This window comes from Bombina bombina, chromosome 5, assembly GCF_027579735.1.
Source record: "Bombina bombina isolate aBomBom1 chromosome 5, aBomBom1.pri, whole genome shotgun sequence".
In the NCBI taxonomy this organism is placed as follows: Eukaryota; Metazoa; Chordata; class Amphibia; order Anura; family Bombinatoridae; genus Bombina; species Bombina bombina.
The window spans coordinates 151,721,908-151,747,421 of record NC_069503.1 but is presented as its reverse complement, the minus strand read 5'-3'; the positions used below and the strand labels follow the sequence as shown (position 1 = coordinate 151,747,421).

The 25,514-nt window shown below is 39.3% G+C and overlaps 1 protein-coding gene across 1 annotated transcript in view; it reads left to right on the top strand.

The window, feature by feature from the left end:
• Positions 1-25,200, top strand: part of C5H1orf35 (chromosome 5 C1orf35 homolog) — a 43,395-nt gene extending 18,195 nt beyond the window's left edge. The window contains exons 7-9 of the mRNA XM_053712936.1: positions 6,116-6,195; positions 6,333-6,458; positions 24,544-25,200. Coding sequence (XP_053568911.1) covers positions 6,116-6,195; positions 6,333-6,458; positions 24,544-24,835 — 498 coding nt within the window. The 3' untranslated portion in view covers positions 24,836-25,200. The remainder of the gene's footprint in view (positions 1-6,115; positions 6,196-6,332; positions 6,459-24,543) is intronic.
• The last annotated feature ends 314 nt before the right edge of the window (positions 25,201-25,514 follow it).

Below are 25,514 nucleotides of genomic sequence, written 5' to 3'. Positions count from 1 at the left end.
TATGTGCAGCAACCAATCAGCAGCTACTGAGCCTATCTAGATATGCTTTTCAGCAATGAATATCAAGAGAATTAAGCAAATTAGATAATAGAAGTAAATTAGAAGTTGTTTAAAATGGTATGCTCTTTCTAAATCATGAAAGAGAAAAAACATAATTTATGTAAGAACTTACCTGATAAATTCATTTCTTTCATATTAGCAAAAGTCCATGAGCTAGTGACGTATGGGATATACATTCCTACCAGGAGGGGCAAAGTTTCCCAAACCTCAAAATGCCTATAAATACACCCCTCACCACACCCACAATTCAGTTTAACGAATAGCCAAGATGTGGGGTGATAAAAAAGTGCGAAAGCATATAAAATAAGGAATTGGAATAATTGTGCTTTATACAAAAATCATAACCACCACAAAAAAAGGGCGGGCCTCATGGACTCTTGCTAATATGAAAGAAATGAATTTATCAGGTAAGTTCTTACATAAATTATGTTTTCTTTCATGTAATTAGCAAGAGTCCATGAGCTAGTGACGTATGGGATAATGACTACCCAAGATGTGGATCTTTCCACACAAGAGTCACTAGAGAGGGAGGGATAAAATAAAGACAGCCAATTCCTGCTGAAAATAATCCACACCCAAAAATAAAGTTTAACGAAAAACATAAGCAGAAGATTCAAACTGAAACCGCTGCCTGAAGTACTTTTCTACCAAAAACTGCTTCAGAAGAAGAAAATACATCAAAATGGTAGAATTTAGTAAAAGTATGCAAAGAGGACCAAGTTGCTGCTTTGCAAATCTGGTCAACCGAAGCTTCATTCCTAAACGCCCAGGAAGTAGAAACTGACCTAGTAGAATGAGCTGTAATTCTTTGAGGCGGAGTTTTACCCGACTCAACATAGGCAAGATGAATTAAAGATTTCAACCAAGATGCCAAAGAAATGGCAGAAGCTTTCTGGCCTTTTCTAGAACCGGAAAAGATAACAAATAAACTAGAAGTCTTACGGAAAGATTTCGTAGCTTCAACATAATATTTCAAAGCTCTAACAACATCCAAAGAATGCAACGATTAGGACATAATGAAGGAACCACAATTTCTCTACTAATGTTGTTGGAATTCACAACTTTAGGTAAAAATTCAAAAGAAGTTCGCAACACCGCCTTATCCTGATGAAAAATCAGAAAAGGAGACTCACAAGAAAGAGCAGATAATTCAGAAACTCTTCTGGCAGAAGAGATGGCCAAAAGGAACAAAACTTTCCAAGAAAGTAATTTAATGTCCAATGAATGCATAGGTTCAAACGGAGGAGCTTGAAGAGCTCCCAGAACCAAATTCAAACTCCAAGGAGGAGAAATTGACTTAATAACAGGTTTTATACGAACCAAAGCTTGTACAAAACAATGAATATCAGGAAGAATAGCAATCTTTCTGTGAAAAAGAACAGAAAGAGCAGAGATTTGTCCTTTCAAAGAACTTGCGGACAAACCCTTATCTAAACCATCCTGAAGAAACTGTAAAATTCTCGGTATTCTAAAAGAATGCCAAGAAAAATGATGAGAAAGACACCAAGAAATATAAGTCTTCCAGACTCTATAATATATCTCTCGAGATACAGATTTACGAGCCTGTAACATAGTATTAATCACAGAGTCAGAGAAACCTCTTTGACCAAGAATCAAGCGTTCAATCTCCATACCTTTAAATTTAAGGATTTCAGATCCTGATGGAAAAAAGGACCTTGTGACAGAAGGTCTGGTCTTAACGGAAGAGTCCACGGTTGGCAAGAGGCCATCCGGACAAGATCCGCATACCAAAACCTGTGAGGCCATGCCGGAGCTACCAGCAGAACAAACGAGCATTCCTTCAGAATCTTGGAGATTACTCTTGGAAGAAGAACTAGAGGCTGAAAGATATAGGCAGGATGATACTTCCAAGGAAGTGATAATGCATCCACTGCCTCCGCCTGAGGATCCCGGGATCTGGACAGATACCTGGGAAGTTTCTTGTTTAGATGGGACGCCATCAGATCTATTTCTGGAAGTTCCCACATTTTAACAATCTGAAGAAATACCTCTGGGTGAAGAGACCATTCGCCCGGATGCAACGTTTGGCGACTGAGATAATCCGCTTCCCAATTGTCTATACCTGGGATATGAACCGCAGAGATTAGACAGGAGCTGGATTCCGCCCAAACCAAAATTCGAGATACTTCTTTCATAGCCAGAGGACTGTGAGTCCCTCCTTGATGATTGATGTATGCCACAGTTGTGACATTGTCTGTCTGAAAACAAATGAACGATTCTCTCTTCAGAAGAGGCCAAAACTGAAGAGCTCTGAAAATTGCACGGAGTTCCAAAATATTGATCGGTAATCTCACCTCCTGAGATTCCCAAACTCCTTGTGCCGTCAGAGATCCCCACACAGCTCCCCAACCTGTGAGACTTGCATCTGTTGAAATTACAGTCCAGGTCGGAAGCACAAAAGAAGCCCCCTGAATTAAACGATGGTGATCTGTCCACCATGTTAGAGAGTGTCGAACAATCGGTTTTAAAGATATTAATTGAGATATCTTCGTGTAATCCTTGCACCACTGGTTCAGCATACAGAGCTGAAGAGGTCGCATGTGAAAACGAGCAAAGGGGATCGCGTCCGATGCAGCAGTCATAAGACCTAGAATTTCCATGCATAAGGCTACCGAAGGGAATGATTGTGACTGAAGGTTTCGACAAGCTGCAATCAATTTTAGACGTCTCTTGTCTGTTAAAGACAGAGTCATGGACACTGAATCCATCTGGAAACCCAGAAAGGTTACCCTTGTCTGAGGAATCAAAGAACTTTTTGGTAAATTGATCCTCCAACCATGATCTTGAAGAAACAACACAAGTCGATTCGTATGAGATTCTGCTAAATGTAAAGACTGAGCAAGTACCAAGATATCGTCCAAATAAGGAAATACCACAATACCCTGTTCTCTGATTACAGACAGAAGGGCACCGAGAACCTTTGTAAAAATTCTTGGGGCTGTAGCTAGGCCAAACGGCAGAGCCACAAACTGGTAATGCTTGTCCAGAAAAGAGAATCTCAGGAACTGATAATGATCTGGATGAATCGGAATATGCAGATATGCATCCTGTAAATCTATTGTGGACATATAATTCCCTTGCTGAACAAAAGGCAAGATAGTCCTTACAGTTACCATCTTGAACGTTGGTATTCTTACATAACGATTCAATATTTTTAGATCCAGAACTGGTCTGAAGGAATTCTCCTTCTTTGGTACAATGAAGAGATTTGAATAAAACCCCATCCCCTGTTCCGAAACTGGAACTGGCATAATTACTCCAGTCAACTCTAGATCTGAAACACATTTCAGAAATGCTTGAGCTTTTACTGGATTTACTGGGACACGGGAAAGAAAAAATCTCTTTGCAGGAGGTCTCATCTTGAAACCAATTCTGTACCCTTCTGAAACAATGCTCTGAATCCAAAGATTGTGAACAGAATTGATCCAAATTTCCTTGAAAAAACGTAACCTGCCCCCTACCAGCTGAGCTGGAATGAGGGCCGCACCTTCATGTGGACTTAGAAGCAGGCTTTGCCTTTCTAGCTGGCTTGGATTTATTCCAGACTGGAGATGGTTTCCAAACTGAAACTGCTCCTGAGGATGAAGGATCAGGCTTTTGTTCTTTGTTGAAACGAAAGGAACGAAAACTATTATTAGCCCTGCTTTTACCTTTAGATTTTTTATCCTGTGGTAAAAAAGTTCCTTTCCCACCAGTAACAGTTGAAATAATGGAATCCAACTGAGAACCAAATAATTTGTTACCCTGAAAGAAATGGAAAGTAAAGTTGATTTAGAAGCCATATCAGCATTCCAAGTTTTAAGCCATAAACTCTGATAATATCAAAAATGGCATCACAGATAAAATTATTAGCATGCTGTAGAAGAATAATAATATCATGAGAATCATGATGTGTTACTTGTTGCGCTAAAGTTTCCAACCAGAAAGTTGAAGCTGCAGCAACATCAGCCAAAGATATAGCAGGTCTAAGAAGATTACCTGAACACAGATAAGCTTTTCTTAGAAAGGATTCAATTTTCCTATCTAAAGGATCCTTAAACGAAGTACCATCTGACGTAGGAATAGTAGTACGTTTAGCAAGGGTAGAAATAGCCCCATCAACTTTAGGGATTTTGTCCCAAAATTCTAATCTGTCAGACGGCACAGGATATAATCGCTTAAAACGTTTAGAAGGAGTAAATGAATTACCCAATTTATCCCATTCTTTGGAAATTACTGCAGAAATAGCATTAGGAATAGGAAAAACTTCTGGAATAACCACAGGAGCTTTAAATACCTTATCCAAACGTTTAGAATTAGTATCAAGAGGACCAGAATCCTCTATTTCTAAAGCAATTAGTACTTTAAGTAAAGAACGAATAAATTCCATTTTAAATAAATATGAAGATTTATCAGCATCAACCTCTGAGACAGAATCCTCTGAACCAGAAGAGTCATCAGAATCAGAATGATGATGTTCATTTAAAATTTCATCTGTAGGGAGAGAAGTTTTAAAAGATTTTTTACGTTTACTAGAAGGAGAAATAACAGACATAGCCTTCTTTATGGATTCAGAAACAAAATCTCTTATATTATCAGGAACATTCTGCACCTTAGATGTTGAAGGAACTGCAACAGGCAATGGTACTTTACTAAAGGAAATATTATCTGCTTTAACAAGTTTGTCATGACAATCAATACAAACAACAGCTGGAGGAATATCTACCAAAAGTTTACAGCAGATACACTTAGCTTTGGTAGATCCAGCACTAGACAGCGATTTTCCTGTAGTATCTTCTGACTCAGATGCAACGTGAGACATCTTGCAATATGTAAGAGAAAAAACAACATATATATAAAGCAAAATTGATCAAATTCCTTAAATGACAGTTTCAGGAATGGGAAAAAATGCCAAAGAACAAGCTTCTAGCAACCAGAAGCAATGAAAAATGAGACTAAAATAATGTGGAGACAAAAGCGACGCCCATATTTTTCGCGCCAATAAGACGCCCACATTATTTGGCGCCTAAATGCTTTTTGGCGCCAAAATGACGCCACATCCGGAACGCCGACATTTTTGGCGCAAAATAACGTCAAAAAATGACGCAACTTCCGGCGACACGTATGACGCCGGAAACGGAAACTAATTTTTTGCACCAAAAAAGTCCGCGCCAAGAATGACGCAATAAAATGAAGCATTTTCAGCCCCCGCGAGCCTAACAGCCCACAGGGAAAAGTCAAATTTTTGAAGGTAAGAAAAAATGATTAAATCAAATGCATTATCCCAAATATGAAACTGACTGTCTGAAAATAAGGAAAGTTGAACATTCTGAGTCAAGGCAAATAAATGTTTGAATACATATATTTAGAACTTTATAAACAAAGTGCCCAACCATAGCTTAGAGTGTCACAGAAAATAAGATTTACTTACCCCAGGACACTCATCTACATGTTTGTAGAAAGCCAAACCAGTACTGAAACGAGAATCAGCAGAGGTAATGGTATATATAAGAGTATATCGTCGATCTGAAAAGGGAGGTAAGAGATGAATCTCTACGACCGATAACGGAGAACCTATGAAATAGACCCCGTAGAAGGAGATCACTGTATTCAAATAGGTAATACTCTCCTCACATCCCTCTGACATTCACTGCACGCTGAGAGGAAAACCGGGCTCCAACTTGCTGCGGAGCGCATATCAACGTAGAATCTAGCACAAACTTACTTCACCACCTCCATAGGAGGCAAAGTTTGTAAAACTGAATTGTGGGTGTGGTGAGGGGTGTAATTATAGGCATTTTGAGGTTTGGGAAACTTTGCCCCTCCTGGTAGGAATGTATATCCCATACGTCACTAGCTCATGGACTCTTGCTAATTACATGAAAGAAATATGGGTTTCATGTCCCTTTAAATACTTGGAATAAATAATGATTTGTTTATCTGCAATGTTTAAAACTTGTTGCCCTGACTGTCTTTAGAGTAGATTTAAAAATATTTTTTGCACGTACACTTTGCTTTCTAAAAAATATGATGTTTTCAAATTTTACATTTTCAGCACCAAAAAACAGGAAACGCGCAAGTTTTAGCTGCAGAAAAACGCAAACAAAATGAAGACGAGAGCGACACAAAAACTGGGTAAAATAGAACAGCGAATAAAATCCATGTTCACAGTTAATTACCTGATTCATTCAGGTTCGTGTGCCCTTTCACCCTGGGAGAGAGGGCAAAGGGATTCTGTGGTCCCGCAGTAACTTTGTGTCTCGGTCCCACAGGTCTGACAGCATAAAGAAGCAGAAGAAGGAGAAAAAGAAGAAGAAAAAGAAGGAAAAGAAAAAGCAGAAGAAGAGGGAAAAAGAAAAACACAGAAGGAGCGATTCCTCATCGGATGAGGGCGAACGGTAAGTGCAGTGGGTTTGTGTAAATACAGAGTCAGTACTGGTGTCTGCAGGGGGTAAATAGTCTTCTACGTGTTCCTGAACGTTTAAAGGTCTATTAAAGGGATATGCACTGCGGAATCTGTTGGCGCTCTACAAATAACCGAGAATAATAATAAGCAACATTTTAACTTTCATGCTTCAGATAAATAATGCAATTTTATACAGCTTTCTAATATACTTCAATTATCACATTTTCTTGGTTTTCTTGTTATCTTTTGTTGAAAAGCAGGGACTTAAGCTGAAGAGCATGCACGTGTGTCTAGAGCACTATATGGCAGCAGTTTTACAACAATATTGTCCATTTGCAAGAGCAATTTTTTATACAACTTTTTTATACAACTTTCAAATGTTCTTTGTAGTTTTGGTGTCTTGTTAAAAATCAGGTAAATCATATAAGCTTAGGAGCGTGCACGTGTCTGGAGCACTATATGGCAGCAGTTTTAGAATAATGTTATGCATTTGCAAGAGCACTAGATGGCAGCACTGTTTCCTGCTATATAGTGCTCCAGATGCCTACCTAGGTATCTCTTCAACAAAGCAACTTTTGATAATAGAAGTAAATTGGAAACTTTTTTTTAAAATTGTATGCTCTGTCTGAATCACTAAAGAAAATGTTTGGTATTTATATCCCCTTTAATTCAATAGAATTGCAAAATCAACCATTGCATAATAAAAAAACATTGCAATAACAATTTCTCTGATTTTTATATGAGCAGCAGATCTGTTTCTGGCAAATTTTTTAAAAAATATTTCAATCTTCCGGGCCCTTGTATCAGGTGGCAGCAATCAGCCAATCACGGACTAATATATTTATATACTGTGAACTCTTGCACATGCTCAGTAGAACGTGAGCATATAAAAAGACTGTGTACAATTTGATAATAAAAGTAAATTGGAAAGTACTCAAAAAACTGAAAATTGCATTCTCTCTATTTGAATCATGACAATTTAAAGGGACAGTCAAGTCAAAATTAAACTTTCATGATTTAGATAGGATGTGCAATTTTAATCAACTTTCCAATTTTTTATCATCAAATTTGCTTTGTTATCTTGGTATTGATTGTTGAAAGCTAACCCTAGGTAGGCTCACATGCTAATTTCTAAGTCATTGAAGGCTGCTTCTTATCTCAGTGCGTTTTGACAGTTTTTCACAGCTTGACAGCGCTAGTTCATGTGTGCCATATAGATAACATTGTTTGTGCTCACTCTCATGGAGGTACCTTGGAGTCAGCACTGATTGGCTAAAATGCAAGTCTGTCGAAAGAACTGAAATAAGGGGCCGTCTGCAGAGGTAAAAAGTGTATTAATATAACAAAAGTGGCGTATTTAGTTTTTGTGCTGCCCTAGGCACTCAAAAGTCTGCTGCCCCCCCCCAAGGGTTTAGGCCTTTTATTGGCTATAATATTTTTTGCTCAGAGAGTAATGTGATTTTTTTTTTTCCCCCATGGCATTTCCAAAGTAATTGTTAACCAGGGCTTAAAAAACACTTGCATACACATATACACATAGACACATAGACACATACACACACACAGAGTTATACACATACACACGGTCACATGAGCACACAGACACACACATTGATCTATTGTTGCAATATTTCTTGAAACAATACTGCCCCAAACACAATACTATGTTCTGAAAGCCAACAGAACTAAAGGCAATAGTTAGCTGAATAAAAGAGGTTCACAGCTACCTAAACTGTAAGCTCCTTGGGCATGCTCTTACTATACCCCACCTAGAATGTGTTCCTTGGGCAAAATCTCCCATTATATACCTGTATAATACTTCTAAAATAACTTAGGGACAGTCAACACCAGAAGTTTAGTTGTTTTAAAAGATAATCCCTTTATTACCCATTGCCCAGTTTTGCATAACCAACTCAGTTATAATAATACACGTTTTACCTCTGTAATTACCTTGTATCTAAGCCTCTGCAGACTGCCCCCTTATTTCAGTTCTTTTGACAGACTTGCATTTTAGCCAATCAGTGCTCACTCCTCGGTAAATTCACGTGCGGGAGCTCAATGTTATCTATGTGAAACACATGAACTAATGCCCTCTAGTGGTGAAAAACTATCAAAATGCTTTCAGATTAGAGGCGGCTTTCAAGGTCTAAGAAATTAGCATATGAACCTCCTAGGTTTAGCTTTCAACTAAGAATACCAAGAGAACAAAGCAAAATTGGTGATAAAAGTAAATTGGAAAGTTGTTTAAAATTACATGCCCTATCTGAATCATGAAAGTTTTTTTTTGGACTTGACTCTCCCTTTAAGCTTCTTATAAATATAGCCACAAAAAAATGTGCTGCCCTAGGCAAGTGCCTTGTTTGGCTAGGCCAAAATACGCCCCTGTATAACAGTGTTGGTTATGCAAAGCTGGGGAATGGTAATAAAGGGATTTTCTATCGTTTTAAACAATACGTATTCTGTATTAGAATGTCCCTTTAATTTGACTTTAGTGTCCATTTAAGTAATAGGGGAAAACTGTGGATGTTTTTTAATCAAAGACAGGTTCTGATCAGTGAACCTCTCTATATATTAGTGGCATTCTGTATAGAGAAGTTTATGGCAGTGATACACTTGTATTTTTGTTAAAGTAGAAGTGAATACAAGGTAAATTAAGCTATGTAATTTGATTTGTATTTGCTTCAAAAGCTGCCATCAGTGCTAAGCGCTCCCTTATTCACTTTCCTATGAGAGATTCTGGGTTCTAGTCAGCGTCATTACTTTTTATAGTGATAAGCAGCAAGCATGGGATTCCTGGTTCAGCGTTTAGATGATTCCATGAGGTCTGCCCATGCAAGGGTCAGCATAATATTTCATACACTGCTGATTGGTTTAAGATTGGGCCCTTCGCTCTCCCTTGCAACCTCATTTTGTCTCACCCTTTTTCTCTCAATTCTCCCCTCTGTCCCTCCCTGTTCTACTTTCTGTATTTGCCTGTCTTTTTTACATACTTTTTTTTTTGCTCCCTCCTGGTCTTTCTGAGGCACAAGCTCCTCCTGAGCATGTGCAAGAATTTACAATATATAAGTATATGTGTTTAGTGATTGGCATATGGTTGTCATGTGATGGAGGGGAAAGGAAAATGTAACTAATTTTAAAATTTGTTAGAAAACAATCTCATTAGAAGTTCAGATGAAGTGCTTTTGCATTATCTTTTTTTATGCTTTTTGTTGATTATGCACCTCACTATATTTAATTATCCACTTGTTTCCTTTCACTTGGGTGTAGTTCCTAATTTATTACACTAGATGGAGCAATAGTACAGGTCACTGAATAGATAGACGTTGGGTCCAGGCACTTCATAAGTCAGACATAGCAATACACACTTCAGCCAAAACCTAGTGGTGAGAACAAATAACTAGTAAACAGGTCAGATAAACGTATGTGCGTGTTTTAGATTATCTATTTATATAGCCCATAAAGGTTTGTTTTCTTTAAAAAAAAAAAAAAGTATAATTTTGCTTATTTTTAAATAACATTGCTCTGATTTTCAGACTCCTAACCAATCCCGAAAGTTTTATGTGAATACCGTCAGCTGCCTTCTCCAGCTTGCTCCTGTTTGTGTAAAGGGTCTTTTCATATGCAAAAGAAGGGGGAGGGTCTTATTTGCCACTTGCAGTGGGCTTTCCAACTGCCTTTTCAGTAGAGCTAAACTGAAAGCTGCTAAGTACGTTTTTAAACCATTTTATACTGGATTTTTATATCCGTATCTGTGCATCTTATTCTTTATAGTAGTGTCTATTACATGCAGTTATATGAAGATGAGTGTATACTGTCCCTTTAAAGCTCACCAGATGTTGCAATATTAACCCCTTTCGCTATCCCGGTATTTCAGAGAAAAACTAGCCCAAAGTAACAGAGCATTTTTGCTACCACTCTGTTTAAACAGAAATAGAGCCTTTTTGTTTTTTTGTTGTTTTTTTATTTACCTATAAAACTATATTTTTATAGTAGACAATCCAAGGTATTGATCTACAATACAATGGTATATTTGATGCTACTATTTGGCCGCCAAATACAATCATATAAAATTAACTTTTTCTCAAACTTTGGGTTTCTCACTGAAATTATTTGCACTTTACTACTACAGTCATAAGGCAAATGGTTGTAAAAGCTTCTCTGGGATTCCCTTTATTCAGAAACAGCAGACAATGCATGACTTTGCTCTTGGTTTTTGGAAATTAGGAGGGGGTAATGACAGCTGAGCACTAAACTTTTGAAAGTCCTCGCAGTGAAGGGGCTTAGCTTGAAAGGGTAAAGTGAATGTGAAGTTTGATGAATCAGTGCCCGGTTTTTAAAAACCCTATTAAAAACAGGGGCACTTTCATTCATCAAACTTTGCATTTGACTCGTTTTGTTATACCTTTTTTTTAATCTTAAAAGCCGCTCCAGCGATTTCCCCCTCCTCTCGCTCGTCACTTCATACATCAACAATGATGAATACGGCATCCTCCAATAACGGCTTCCCCCCAGGGGAATCATTTCTTGAGGCAACGCCGTGATTGGAGGAAGCCGGATTCGTCATTTTTGACATATGAAGAGGCTTGTGACGGGCGGGGGAAGCGCTGGAGCGGCTTTCAAGATTAAAGGGTAAGTATTTTAACAAAACAAGTGAAATGTAAAGTTTGATGAATGAAAGTGCCCCTGTTTTTAGTAGGGTTCTTTAAAAACTGGGCACTGATTCATCAAACTTGACATTAACTTTGTTTTGCTGTAGTGTAGAAATTACCCTCCCACCTGACAACCCCCACCTCCTGATCCTTACATGATAGCTCCCAAGCAGCCGCCCCCCCCCCCCCTCACTGGTCACCACCATCTTAGGTACTGGTAGAGAGTCTGCAAGTATGAAGTTTGGCATTTTTTTCTTTTCTTTCCCCCCTCCCCCCATCATACTCCCTTACCCCCCCCCCTAACATCTCTCTTACTCTCACCCCTCCTGCTATCCACAGCCATGTTTGTTACTGGAAGCCAGTCTGCCAGTAACAAATTATGATTTATTTATTTTTAATATTATTATTATTAATTGTATTTATTTTTCTGTAGTATAGGGTTCCACATCCCTCTTGCAACAATCCTTTTCTTTAGTGTAGGGCCCTATCCTGCCCACTCCCCTGCCTAACCTTTTTCTGTAGTGTAGGGAACTCCACCCCTTCCTCCCACGCTGCACTAACGGAAGATCATTACAGAGAGTGACACAGATAGTGTCACTCTCTGTAATAATCAGCAATCTGGCTTTAGAATTTGGAGTGCCTAGGGCAGTACAAAACCTAAATATGCCACTGCTGTGAACACATGCTCAGTTGCAATGTGTCATCCGATGCTTGTGTGAGTTGTAGTCCCAGATATTGATTTATTCGGTGCTGTAGACGGCAGATCCTGTAACGTGTGGGCGTGCGTGTATAAGCAGAAATCGGACTACACCGACACTGTACACCTCACAGAAGCTGCATCACATAGACACACCGATACATTTGTACACATAAAAATAGAAAATGAAATGGCAAGAAACCCTCCAGATATTATTGTATACAGAATATCAGGGGAATGATCATAGAAGTAAAATGGAAACTTTTTTTTAAATTTTATGCTCTGTCTGAACCACAAAATAATTTTTTTGGGCTTCAAGTCACTTTTTTTTAAAAGGACACTAAAACAATATTTTTTTTTCTTTAATCATTCAGATAGAGCATCAATTTTAAGAAATTAATAATTTACTCCTATTATCAATTTTTCTTTGTTGGCTTGCTGTTTTTTTTTTTTTTTTAAAAAGCAGGAATGTAATGCTTAGGAGCCAGCACATTTTTGGTTCAGCACCTGGGTTGCGCTTGCTTATTGGTGGCTAAATATAGCCACCGATACGTAAGTGCTATCCAGGCTGCTGAACCTAAAATGGGCCAGCTCCTAAACATTACATTCCTGCTTTTCAAATAAAGATAGCAAGAGAACAAAGAAAAATTGATAATAGGAGTAAATTAGAAAGTTTATAGGAAAGTCAAAATTAAAACTTGCAAGAATTAGATAGAACATGTAATTTAAAGGAATAGTCAACACCAGAATTTTTGTTGTTTTAGAAGAAAGATAATCCCTTAATTACCAATTCCCCAGTTTTGCTTAACCAACACAGTTATACTAATACACGTTTTATCTCTGTAATTATCTAAGCCTCCGCAGACTGTACCCTTATTTCTGTTCATTTGAGAGACTTGCAGTTTAGCCAATCAGAGCTGTCTCCATGGTAAATTCACATGCATGAGATCAATGTTATCTATATAAAACACATGAACTAATGCCCTCTAGTGGTGAAAAACTATCAAAATGCATTTAGATTAGAGGCGGCCTTCAATATCTAAGAAATTAGCATATGAACCTCCAGGGTTTAGCTTTCAACTAAGAATACCAAGGGAACAAAGCAAAATTGGGGATAATAAGGATAAGGATAAGTAAATTGGAAAGTTGTTTAAAATGACATGCTCTATGTGAATCATGAAAGTTTTTTTGGGACTTGACTGTCCCTTTATAAAGACACTTTTAAATTCACTTCTATTTTCAAATGTGTAGTGGAATGCTGTTCCTTCAGCAAAGGATAACAAGAGAATGAAGCAAATTTGATAATAGAAGTTAATTGGAAAGTTGTTTAAAATTGTATGTTCTTCTGAATCATGAAAGAAAAAAAACATAATTTATGTAAGAATTTACCTGATAAATTAATTTCTTTCATATTGGCAAGAGTCCATGAGCTATTGACGTATGGGATATACAATCCTACCAGGAGGGGCAAAGTTTCCCAAACCTCAAATGCTTATAAATACACCCCCTGACCACACCCACAATTCAGTTTAACGAATAGCCAAGTAGTGGGGTGATAAATGAGTAAAAAGCATCAACAAAGGAATTTGGAAATAATTGTGCTTTATACAAAAAAATCATAACCACCATAAAAAGGGTGGGCCTCATGGACTCTTGCCAATATGAAAGAAATGAATTTATCAGGTAAATTCTTACATAAATTATGTTTTCTTTAATGTAATTGGCAAGAGTCCATGAGCTAGTGACGTATGGGATATCAATACCCAAGAGTCACTAGAGAGGGAGGGATACAAATAAATAAATAACAGCCATTTTCAGCTGAAAAAATAATCCACAACCCAAAATATAAGTTTATTCTTTAAATGACAAGAAAAACTTAAAACATCAGCAGAAGAATCAAACTGAAACAACTGCCTGAAGAACTTTTCTACCAAAAACTGCTTCTGAAGAAGCAAATACATCAAAACGGTAGAATTTAGTAAATGTATGTAAAGAAGACCAAGTTGCCGCTTTGCAAATTTGATTAACTGAAGCTTCATTCTTAAAAGCCCACAAAGTGGAGACTGATCTAGTAGAATGAGCTGTAAGCTTGAAGAATCAAAAGCTTTAACCAAGAAGCCAAGGAAATAGCAGAAGCCTTCTGACCTTTCCTAGGACCAGAAAATATAACAAATAGAAGTCTTCCTGAAATCTTTAGTAGCTTCAGTATAATATTTCAAAGCTCTCACCACATCCAAAGAATGTAAGGAGTTTTCCAAAGAATTTTTAGGATTGGGACACAAGGAAGGGACAACAATTTCTCTACTAATGTTGTTAGAATTCACAACCTTAGGAAAAAATTTAAATGAAGTCCGCAAAACCGCCTTATCCTGATGAAAAATCTGAAAAGGAGATTCACAAGAAAGAGCAGATAACTCAGAAACTCTTCTAGCAGAAGAAATGACCAAAAAAGGAACAACACTTTCCAAGAAAGTAGATAAATGTCCAAAGAATGCATAGGCTCAAAATGGAGTTGCCTGTAAAGCACTCAAAACCAAATTAAGACTCCAAGGAGGAGAGATTGATTTAATGACAGGCTTAATACGAACTAAAGCCTGTACAAAACAGTGAATATCAGGAAGTTTAGCAATCTTTCTGTGAATAAAACCGAGCAGAGATTTGTCCCTTCAAGGAACTTGCAGACAAAACCTTATCCAAACCATCCTGAAGAAACTGTAAAATTCTTGCAACTCTAAAAAAAGAATACCAAGAGAATTTATGAGAACACCATGAAATGTAAATCTTCCAAACTCGATAATAAATCTTTCTAGAGACAGATTTACGAGCTTGTAACATAGTATTAATCACTGAGTCAGAGAAACCTCTATGACTTAGCACTAAGCGATCAATTTCCATACCTTCAAATTTAATGATTTGAGAACCTGATGGAAAAAACGGACCTTGAGACAGTAGGTCCGGCCTAACGGAAGTGGCTAAAGTTGGTAGCTGGACATCCGAACAAGACCCGCATACCAAAACCTGTGAGGCCATGCTGGAGCCACCAGCAACACAAACGAGTGTTCCATGATGATTTTGGAGATCACTCTTGGAAGAAGAACTAGAGGCGGGAAAATATAAGCAGGTTGATAACACTAAGGAATTGTCAGCGCACCCACTGCTTTCGCCTGAAAATCCCTGGACCTGGACAGGCATCTGGGAAGTCTCCTGTTTAGATGAGAGGCCATCAGATCTATCTCTAGAAGACCCCATATCTGAACAATCTGAGAAAACACATCTGGATGGAGGGACCACTCCCCCGGATGTAAAGTCTGACGGCTGAGATAATCCGCCTCCCAATGTCTATACCTGTGATATGCACTGCAGAAATTAGACAGGAGCTGGATTCCGCCCAAGCAAGTATCCGAGATACTTCTTTCATAGCTTGTGGACTGTGAGTCCCACCCTGCTGATTGACAAATGCCACTGTTTGTGATATTGTCTGTTTGAAAATAAATGAACGGTTCTCTCTTCAACAGAGGCCAAAACTGAAGAGCTCTGAGAATTGCACGAAGTTCTAAAATATTAATTGGTAATCTCGCATCTTGAGATTTCCAAACCCCTTGTGCTGTCAAAGATCCCCAAACAGCTCCCCAACCTGAAAAACGTGCATCTGTAGTGATCATAGTCCAAGTTAGCCGAATAAAGAAGCCCCTTGAACTAAACGCTGGTGATTTAACCACCACGTCAGAGAGTGACAAACATTGGGATTTAAGGATATTAATTGTGATATCTTTGTATAATCCCTGCACCATGGATTCAGCAAACAAAGCTGGAGAGGCCTCATGTGAAAACGAGCAAAGGGAATCGCATCCGATGCTGCAGTCATGAGACCTAAATTTTCCATGCACATAACCACTGAAGGGAATGACTGCGACAGAAGGTGCCGACAGGCTGCAATTACTTTCAAACGTCTCTTGTCTGTTAGAGACAGAGTCATGGACACTGAATCTATTTGGAAACCTAAAAAAGGTGACACTTGTCGGAGGAATCAAACTTTTTGGTAAATTGATCCTCCAACCATGTTTTCGAAGAAACAGCACTAATTGATTTGTGTGAGATTCTGCAGAACGTAAAGACTGAGCTAGTACCAAGATATCGTCCAAATAAGGAAACACTGCAATACCCTGCTCTCTGGTTTCCATAAAGCAGGGCACCTAGAACCTTTGAAAAAGATTATTTGAGCGGTTTCTAGTCCAAATGGAAGAGCAACAAATTGGTAATGCTTGTCTAGAAAAGAGAATCTCAGGAACTGAAAATGATCTGAATGAATCGGAATATGAAGGTATACATCCTGCAAGTCCATTGTGGACCTAAAAAGTCCTTGCTGAACAAGAGGCAGAACAGTCGTTAAAGTCACCATTTGAAGTTGATACTCTTACATAACGATTCAAAATTTTCAGATCCAGAATTTGTCTGAATGAAATTTTCTTCTTTGGGACAATGAATGGATTTGAATAAAAACCCCAGTCCTTGTTCCTGAAAAGGAACTGGCATGACTACCCCTGAAACTCCAGGTCTGAAACACACTTCAGGAAAGCCTGAGCTTTAACTGGATTTGCTGGGATGCGTTCCAACAGATACTTATGAGGCAGGATCAGATTGAGATATCTTGCAAAATGTAATATAAAAAACAACATATAAAGCAAAATTTGTCAATTTCCTTATATGACAGTTTCAGGAATGGGAAAAAAAATGCAAATAGCATAGCCCTCTGACATAGAAAAAGGCAAGAGGCAAATAGCAATGGGCTATTAAATTAATGAAAAAATTTGGCGCCAAGTATGACGCACAACGTAACTGAAATTTTTTTGGCGCCAACAACATCCGGAAATGACACACTTGAGTCACTAATGACGCAGCCCTGTGTAAGGAACTTGGCGTCAACTACGACGCCGGAAATGACTAACTTGCGTCAACGGACGTACTTTTGCGCAAAAGAATGACGCAATAAAGTCTAGCATTTGGCGCACCCGCGGGCCTAATCCTGCCCGCAATTTGCAAGAAAAATGTAGACCATTTGGAAAAAAGACTAAACCCCAGGTAAGAAAAAATATTTCTTAATATGTTAATTTTCCCCAAATATGAAACTGACAGACTGCAAAAGGAAATACATGAACCTGACTCATGGCAAATATAAGTACAATACATATATTTAGAACTTTATATAAATGCATAAAGTGCCAAACCATAGCTGAGGTGTCTTAAGTAATAAAAAACATACTTACCAAAAGACACCCATCCACATATAGCAGATAGCCAAACCAGTACTGAAACAGTTATCAGTAGAGGTAATGGAATATGAGAGTATATCGTTGATCTGTAAAGGGAGGTAGGAGATGAATCTCTATGACCGATAACAGAGAACCTATGAAATAGATCCCCGTTAGGAAGACCATTGTATTCAATAGGTGATACTCCCTTCACATCCCTCTGACATTTACTGTACTCTGAGAGGAATCGGGCTTCAAAATGCTGAGAAGCGCATATCAACGTAGAAATCTTAGCACAAACTTACTTCACCACCTCCATAGGAGGCAAAGTTTGTAAAACTGAATTGTGGGTGTGGTGAGGGGAGTATTTATAGGCATTTGAGGTTTGGGAAACTATGCCCCTCCTGGTAGGATTGTATATCCCATACGTCACTAGCTCATGGACTCTTGCCAATTACATGAAAGAAATGAGGGTTTAGTATCCCTTTAAGTATGGGTTTAATTTCTTCTTGTTACCCTTATGTATATCACCGACATTGGATGTCTATTGCTTGGATCATCCACCCTTTTTTGTAAAGAAGCAGCCTCTGCAAATTATTCTTCAAATCTGAGTTCATAACCTCATCTTCTTTTGTTCCTCTTCTGTCAAAAACATTTTTCATCCCAAACTTTATTATCTTTATTATCAGGTATTACTACACCTGAAGGTTTCTATCATATCACTTCTCTGATCTAATCTGTACATATTAAGGTTGTGATGGGTTTGTTCTTGTAAGACAGTTTATATTTTTTTGGAACTATGGTCTCCAGAATGAGCAGTAAAATGATTTGGAGCTGAAGAATGGCTCTGGCATTGGGGCTATATACATACCTAGACTATGTTCTTTAGGATTCCCTAGAGCTCATGTGTATAAACCACTGGAGAATGGCTCTGGCATTGGGGCTATATTCATGCCTAGACTATGTTCTTTAGGATTCCCTAGAGCTCATGTATATAAACCACTGGAGAATGGCTCTGGCATTGGGGCTATATTCATGCCTAGACTATGTTCTTTAGGATTCCCTAGAGCTCATGTGTATAAACCACTGGAGAATGGCTCTGGCATTGGGGCTATATTCATGCCTAGACTATGTTCTTTAGGATTCCCTAGAGCTCATGTGTATAAACCACTGGAGAATGGCTCTGGCATTGGGGCTATATTCATGCCTAGACTATGTTCTTTAGGATTCCCTAGAGCTCATGTGTATAAACCACTGGAGAATGGCTCTGGCATTGGGGCTATATACATGCCTAGACTATGTTCTTTAGGATTCCCTAGAGCTCATGTGTATAAACCACTGGAGAATGGCTCTGGCATTGGGGCTATATTCATGCCTAGACTATGTTCTTTAGGATTCCCTAGAGCTCATGTATATAAACCACTGGAGAATGGCTCTGGCATTGGGGCTATATTCATGCCTAGACTATGTTCTTTAGGATTCCCTAGAGCTCATGTGTATAAACCACTGGAGAATGGCTCTGGCATTGGGGCTATATTCATGCCTAGACTATGTTCTTTAGGATTCCCTAGAGCTCATGTGTATAAACCACTGGAGAATGGCTCTGGCATTGGGGCTATATACATGCCTAGACTATGTTCTTTAGGATTCCCTAGAGCTCATGTGTATAAACCACTGGAGAATGGCTCTGGCATTGGGGCTATATTCATGCCTAGACTATGTTCTTTAGGATTCCCTAGAGCTCATGTATATAAACCACTGGAGAATGGCTCTGGCATTGGGGCTATATTCATGCCTAGACTATGTTCTTTAGGATTCCCTAGAGCTCATGTGTATAAACCACTGGAGAATGGCTCTGGCATTGGGGCTATATTCATGCCTAGACTATGTTCTTTAGGATTCCCTAGAGCTCATGTGTATAAACCACTGGAGAATGCGATGAAACATTATTACACCTGATACAAAAAAAACACTATCTTTTCTATGATCTTAACGGGACAGTAGAGTCAAAATGAAATGTATGTTCTAGACAGAGCATGTCATTTTATACAACTTTGCAATTTACTTCTGATATAAAAATGTGCTTTGTTCTCTTAGTATCCTTTGTTGAAGTCTAAAAAGCAGGCTCATAGGAGCTCAGGAACCTGCACGTGTCTATAACACTCTATGACAGCATTGAAATAATGTTTATAGCAATGTTATTCAAAATTGCAAACACTGTTGCAGTTCTGAGCTCTTCTGAGCCTGCTTACATTTACACTTCAACAAAGGATACTAAGAGAACAAAGCACATTTTGATAATAGAAGTAAATTGTAAAGTTGTTTAAATGTACACGTTCTATCTAAATCATGAAAGTTTACTTTTGATTTTACTGTCCCTTTAATTTGCTATCCATTATTACCATTTGTGATTTCTCCTGATTTATAAAATTATAATGAATATGCTGCACGTGTGCACGTGTTCTGTATTAAAACACTGCAGCCCTCTTTAGCAATTGAGGAATTTAGTTATGATTTTAAGGTTGCGGATGTGAGACTGTTGCTGTACAAAAGGCAGTGGTGTGAAGCATAACGCTATACTGAGGATTAATACCACTTGAGATACGCAGAGCAATATCCCGAGGATTAATCCTGCCTGAGATACAGAGCGCTATCCTGAGGATTAATCCCACCTGAGATACACAGAGCGCTATCCTGAGGATTAATCCCGCCTGAGATACACAGAGCGCTATCCTGAGGATTAATCCCGCCTGAGATACACAGAGCGCTATCCTGAGGATTAATCCCGCCTGAGATACACAGAGCGCTATCCTGAGGATTAATCCCGCCTGAGATACACAGAGCGCTATCCTGAGGATTAATCCCGCCTGAGATACACAGAGCGCTATCCTGAGGATTAATCCCACCTGAGATACACAGAGCGCTATCCTGAGGATTAATCCCGCCTGAGATACACAGAGCGCTATCCTGAGGATTAATCCCGCCTGAGATACACAGAGCGCTATCCTGAGGATTAATCCCGCCTGAGATACACAGAGCGCTATCCTGAGGATTAATCCCGTCTGAGATACAGAGCGCTATCCTGAGGATTATTCCCGCCTGAGATACACAGAGCGATATCCTGAGGATTAATCCCGCCTGAGTTACACAGAGCGCTATCCTGAGGATTAATCCCGCCTGAGATACACAGAGCGCTATCCTGAGGATTAATCCCGCCTGAGATACACAGAGCGCTATCCTGAGGATTAATCCCGCCTGAGATACAGAGCGCTATCCTGAGGATTAATCCCGTCTGAGATACACAGAGCGCTATCCTGAGAATTAATCCCGCCTGAGATACGCAGAGCGCTATCCTGAGGATTAATCCCGCCTGAGATACGCAGAGCGCTATCCTGAGGATTAATCCCGCCTGAGATACGCAGAGCGCTATCCTGAGGATTAATCCCGCCTGAGATACACAGAGCGCTATCCTGAGAATTAATCCCGCCTGAGATACACAGAGCGCTATCCTGAGGATTAATCCCGCCTGAGATACAGAGCGCTATCCTGAGGATTAATCCCACTTGAGATACAGAGCGCTATCCTGAGGATTAATCCCACCTGAGATACAGAGCGCTATCCTGAGGATTAATCCCGCCTGAGATACACAGAGCGCTATCCTGAGGATTAATCCCGCCTGAGATACACAGAGCGCTATCCTGAGGATTAATCCCGCCTGAGATACACAGAGCGCTATCCTGAGGATTAATCCCGCCTGAGATACAGAGCGCTATCCTGAGGATTAATCCCGCCTGAGATACACAGAGCGCTATCCTAAGGATTAATCCCGCCTGAGATACACAGAGCGCTATCCTGAGGATTAATCCCGCCTGAGATACACAGAGCGCTATCCTGAGGATTAATCCCGCCTGAGATACACAGAGCGCTATCCTGAGGATTAATCCCGCCTGAGATACACAGAGCGCTATCCTGAGGATTAATCCCGCCTGAGATACACAGAGCGCTATCCTGAGGATTAATCCCGCCTGAGATACACAGAGCGCTATCCTGAGGATTAATCCCGCCTGAGATACACAGAGCGCTATCCTGAGGATTAATCCCACCTGAGATACACAGAGCGCTATCCTGAGGATTAATCCCACCTGAGATACACAGAGCGCTATCCTGAGGATTAATCCCGCCTGAGATACAGAGCGCTATCCTGAGGATTAATCCCGCCTGAGATACACAGAGCGCTATCCTGAGGATTAATCCCGCCTGAGATACACAGAGCGCTATCCTGAGGATTAATCCCGCCTGAGATACACAGAGCGCTATCCTGAGGATTAATCCCGCCTGAGATACACAGAGCGCTATCCTGAGGATTAATCCCGCCTGAGATACAGAGCGCTATCCTGAGGATTAATCCCGCCTGAGATACACAGAGCGCTATCCTAAGGATTAATCCCGCCTGAGATACACAGAGCGCTATCCTGAGGATTAATCCCGCCTGAGATACACAGAGCGCTATCCTGAGGATTAATCCCGCCTGAGATACACAGAGCGCTATCCTGAGGATTAATCCCACCTGAGATACACAGAGCGCTATCCTGAGGATTAATCCCACCTGAGATACACAGAGCGCTATCCTGAGGATTAATCCCGTCTGAGATACAGAGCGCTATCCTGAGGATTAATCCCGCCTGAGATACAGAGCGCTATCCTGAGAATTAATCCCACCTGAGATACACAGAGCGCTATCCTGAGGATTAATCCCGCCTGAGATACACAGAGCGCTATCCTGAGGATTAATCCCGCCTGAGATACACAGAGCGCTATCCTGAGGATTAATCCCACCTGAGATACACAGAGCGCTATCCTGAGGATTAATCCCGTCTGAGATACAGAGCGCTATCCTGAGGATTAATCCCGCCTGAGATACACAGAGCGCTATCCTGAGGATTAATCCCGCCTGAGATACACAGAGCGCTATCCTGAGGATTAATCCCGCCTGAGATACACAGAGCGCTATCCTGAGGATTAATCCCACCTGAGATACACAGAGCGCTATCCTGAGGATTAATCCCACCTGAGATACACAGAGCGCTATCCTGAGGATTAATCCCGTCTGAGATACAGAGCGCTATCCTGAGGATTAATCCCACCTGAGATACACAGAGCGCTATCCTGAGGATTAATCCCGCCTGAGATACACAGAGCGCTATCCTGAGGATTAATAAAATAGATGGTGTTAATTCTTATCTTTCCACAGGGTGGATTTGATTTAAATCACAATTTTAAATCGCTAGTCAGTAATAATTTAAATCATGGTTTTATTATTTTTCCAGTTAAATTAGACCATCGCTGATTTGGTTATGTATCATTATATATGCATAGATAGATCATTGAAATACATTAAATTATTTGTTGGTGAATTCATATTTGATCAGCAATTTTACCTGTCCTTTATTTAAAGGAGAAAAATGATTACCTTAAAGTGAAGGCGCTTAGCACGGCAAACGCTAGAGACAAGCAAATAAAGGAGCTTTTAGTATTTTTTGTTCCAATGGTAAATCATTTTTTTTCACAAACGCTAGGATTTACCATCACTTTAATAACAACAATTTAAAGTTTGATTTAACTGAAGACAAATAAACATTACCTTAAATGACCAGTAAATACAGTAGATTGTAATAATAAACAAATGCATGATAAAAATACAATGCAATAGCACTTAGTCTGAACTTCAAATGCGTAGTAGTAGTTTTTTTCTGACAAATTTCAAAGTTATGTCTATTTCCTCCTACTTTATCATGTGACAGCCATCAGCCAATCACAAATGCATATACGTATATTCTGTTAATTCTTGCACATGCTCAGTAGGAGCTGGTGACACAAAAAAGTGTAAATATATAAAGACTGTGCACATTTTGTTAATCGAAGTAAATTGTAAAGTTGTTTAGGATTGCTGCTCTGTCTGAATCATTAGTTTTATTTTTACTTTACTGTCCCTTTTAATAATAACAATTTAAATAGTTTAACTAAACAGTTACATTATAAATCATGTTTTAATGTTTGCCCCTCCCTCCTCATACTTAGATCCTTGTGCAGATCTATTCCTTTCCAAACAATTTTCTTGAAACTTAGTAAAGGGTTGATTCTGTGTGCACAGATTTGCAGGGGTGCAATGGCATTAAAGGGACAGTAAAATGAAACTCATTATTCAGAAAGACATGCAATTTTGCAATTTACTTCTCTAATCTAATTTCCTTTGCTCTCTTGGTACCCATTATTGAAAAGCATACATAGGTAGGCTCAAAAGCAATGCACTACCGTGAACTAGCTGCATGTCATAGACTTTACAAATAGCTAAGGACATGTGTATGCTCCTGAGGTCACCTAGGGCTATTCATTAACAAATGATACCAAAGAAACAAAGCAAAATTAATTACAGGAGTAAATTGGAATTTCTTTGGGCATGTTATCCGGAGTCTGTCCAATCCATTTTAGTGTAATTTTGACTTTACTGTTGCTTTAAAATAAGTTTGTGTATTTTTTTTGCATCTGCATCACAATTTATTACTTCATTTACCATTTTTGTTATGGTGATGGGGAAGAGTTTAATATGAGTCCTATTATTCCATATTCTAAAATAGTTCATATGTTTACTGTCCCTTTAAAGACCTATGCAAGTTCTGTTTGTAACGTCTGTCCTTTGGCTGGTAGAGTATCACTATATATTTACTGTCCCTTTAAAGACCTATGCAACTTCTGTTTGTAACGTCTGTCCTTTGGCTGGTAGAGTATCACTATATATTTACTGTCCCTTTAAAGACCTATGCAAGTTCTGTTTGTAACGTCTGTCCTGTGGCTGGTAGAGTATCACTATATATTTACTGTCCCTTTAAAGACCTATGCAAGTTCTGTGTGTAACGTCTGTCCTTTGGCTGGTAGAGTATCACTATATATTTACTGTCCCTTTAAAGACCTATGCAAGTTCTGTTTGTAACGTCTGTCCTGTGGCTGGTAGAGTATCACTATATATTTACTGTCCCTTTAAAGACCTATGCAAGTTCTGTTTGTAACGTCTGTCCTGTGGCTGGTAGAGTATCACTATATATTTACTGTCCCTTTAAAGACCTATGCAAGTTCTGTTTGTAACGTCTGTCCTTTGACTGGTAGAGTATCACTATATATTTACTGTCCCTTTAAAGACCTATGCAAGTTCTGTTTGTAACGTCTGTCCTGTGGCTGGTAGAGTATCATTATATATTTACTGTCCCTTTAAAGACCTATGCAACTTCTGTGTGTAACGTCTGTCCTGTGGCTGGTAGAGTATCACTATATATTTACTGTGCACTTTTACCCTCTCATCTCAAAAGCTTTTGTAATGTTTTTTTGTTTATTTTCTCTCCTTCCTGAGCATTACAAAAGCCTTGTTGTTTAAAGTGACAGTCTGACCTGTGCTCTTCTTGTGTGTGCTTTTTGTTCCTATATTGAAAGGTGGAGAAAAGCCGTCTCCCCCAGATGTAATTCATCATCATCATCTCGGCAGATTGGAGCCCGCAGGCGTGACAGCTATTCATCAGAGGAGAGGGACACACAGAGGACTCGGAGCATACACCGCCATGACTCTCATTCTTCCAGTGAGGACTCCCCTCGCCGGCTGGCACGACCCCCTGCCAGGGCAAGAAGCCGAAGCCGTAACAGGGGACACACATCCCCTCACAGAAGTGGAAGGTCAGGCCCTTCGTGTGGGGCCAAGCGACGACACGACACGGACTCAGGCGATTGATTGAGGCGGACGCACTGCAGGGTGTCGGGGGAGATAGTGGGGTCTGGCTGGTTATCCCATTCTGCTGTAGGTCTGTGACCTGGGTAATGTATTATAGGGACAGCAAAATCCCTTGAATGGCTACCACAAAATATTGTATCTACAGTCTTCCTGCGATGAAAGGATTTGCCATACTGTTACTATTATAAACAGATGTGCTCAAGACTTTACACAAGCAAGGTTATATGAAAATTGATTTAGGGATTTTTTTAAAGTATTTTTATTGCCTTTTTCTTTTTTTGAATTACTTTTGTAACAATCTCACCAACGAGAGTTTGGGTCTCAGCTCAGTAAACTATACATTTGTCCATTCTTTGGTATGCAAACTCTTGTATATTCATTTGTTGTACTGTTATTTTGTGATATTTGGGGTACTGTCTTTATTTTTGGTGCACAAACTGTGCTAATGTATCGCTTTGAATAATTCTTGGTGCTATTAATGTAACAGACAGAAGATTCTGCTGTTCAGTGTGTTGTGGGTACTGATCTTGTATGGGCACAATACTTCAGCTATAAAACCGCTAACCACATTGTTGAGGCTGCATTATTGAAGACAGAGATCGTTCCGCATGTGACATGCTGGTGCAAGAATATTGAGGCAGAATTTCTAAGATTAAAACTCAAGATTTAATTTTTCATA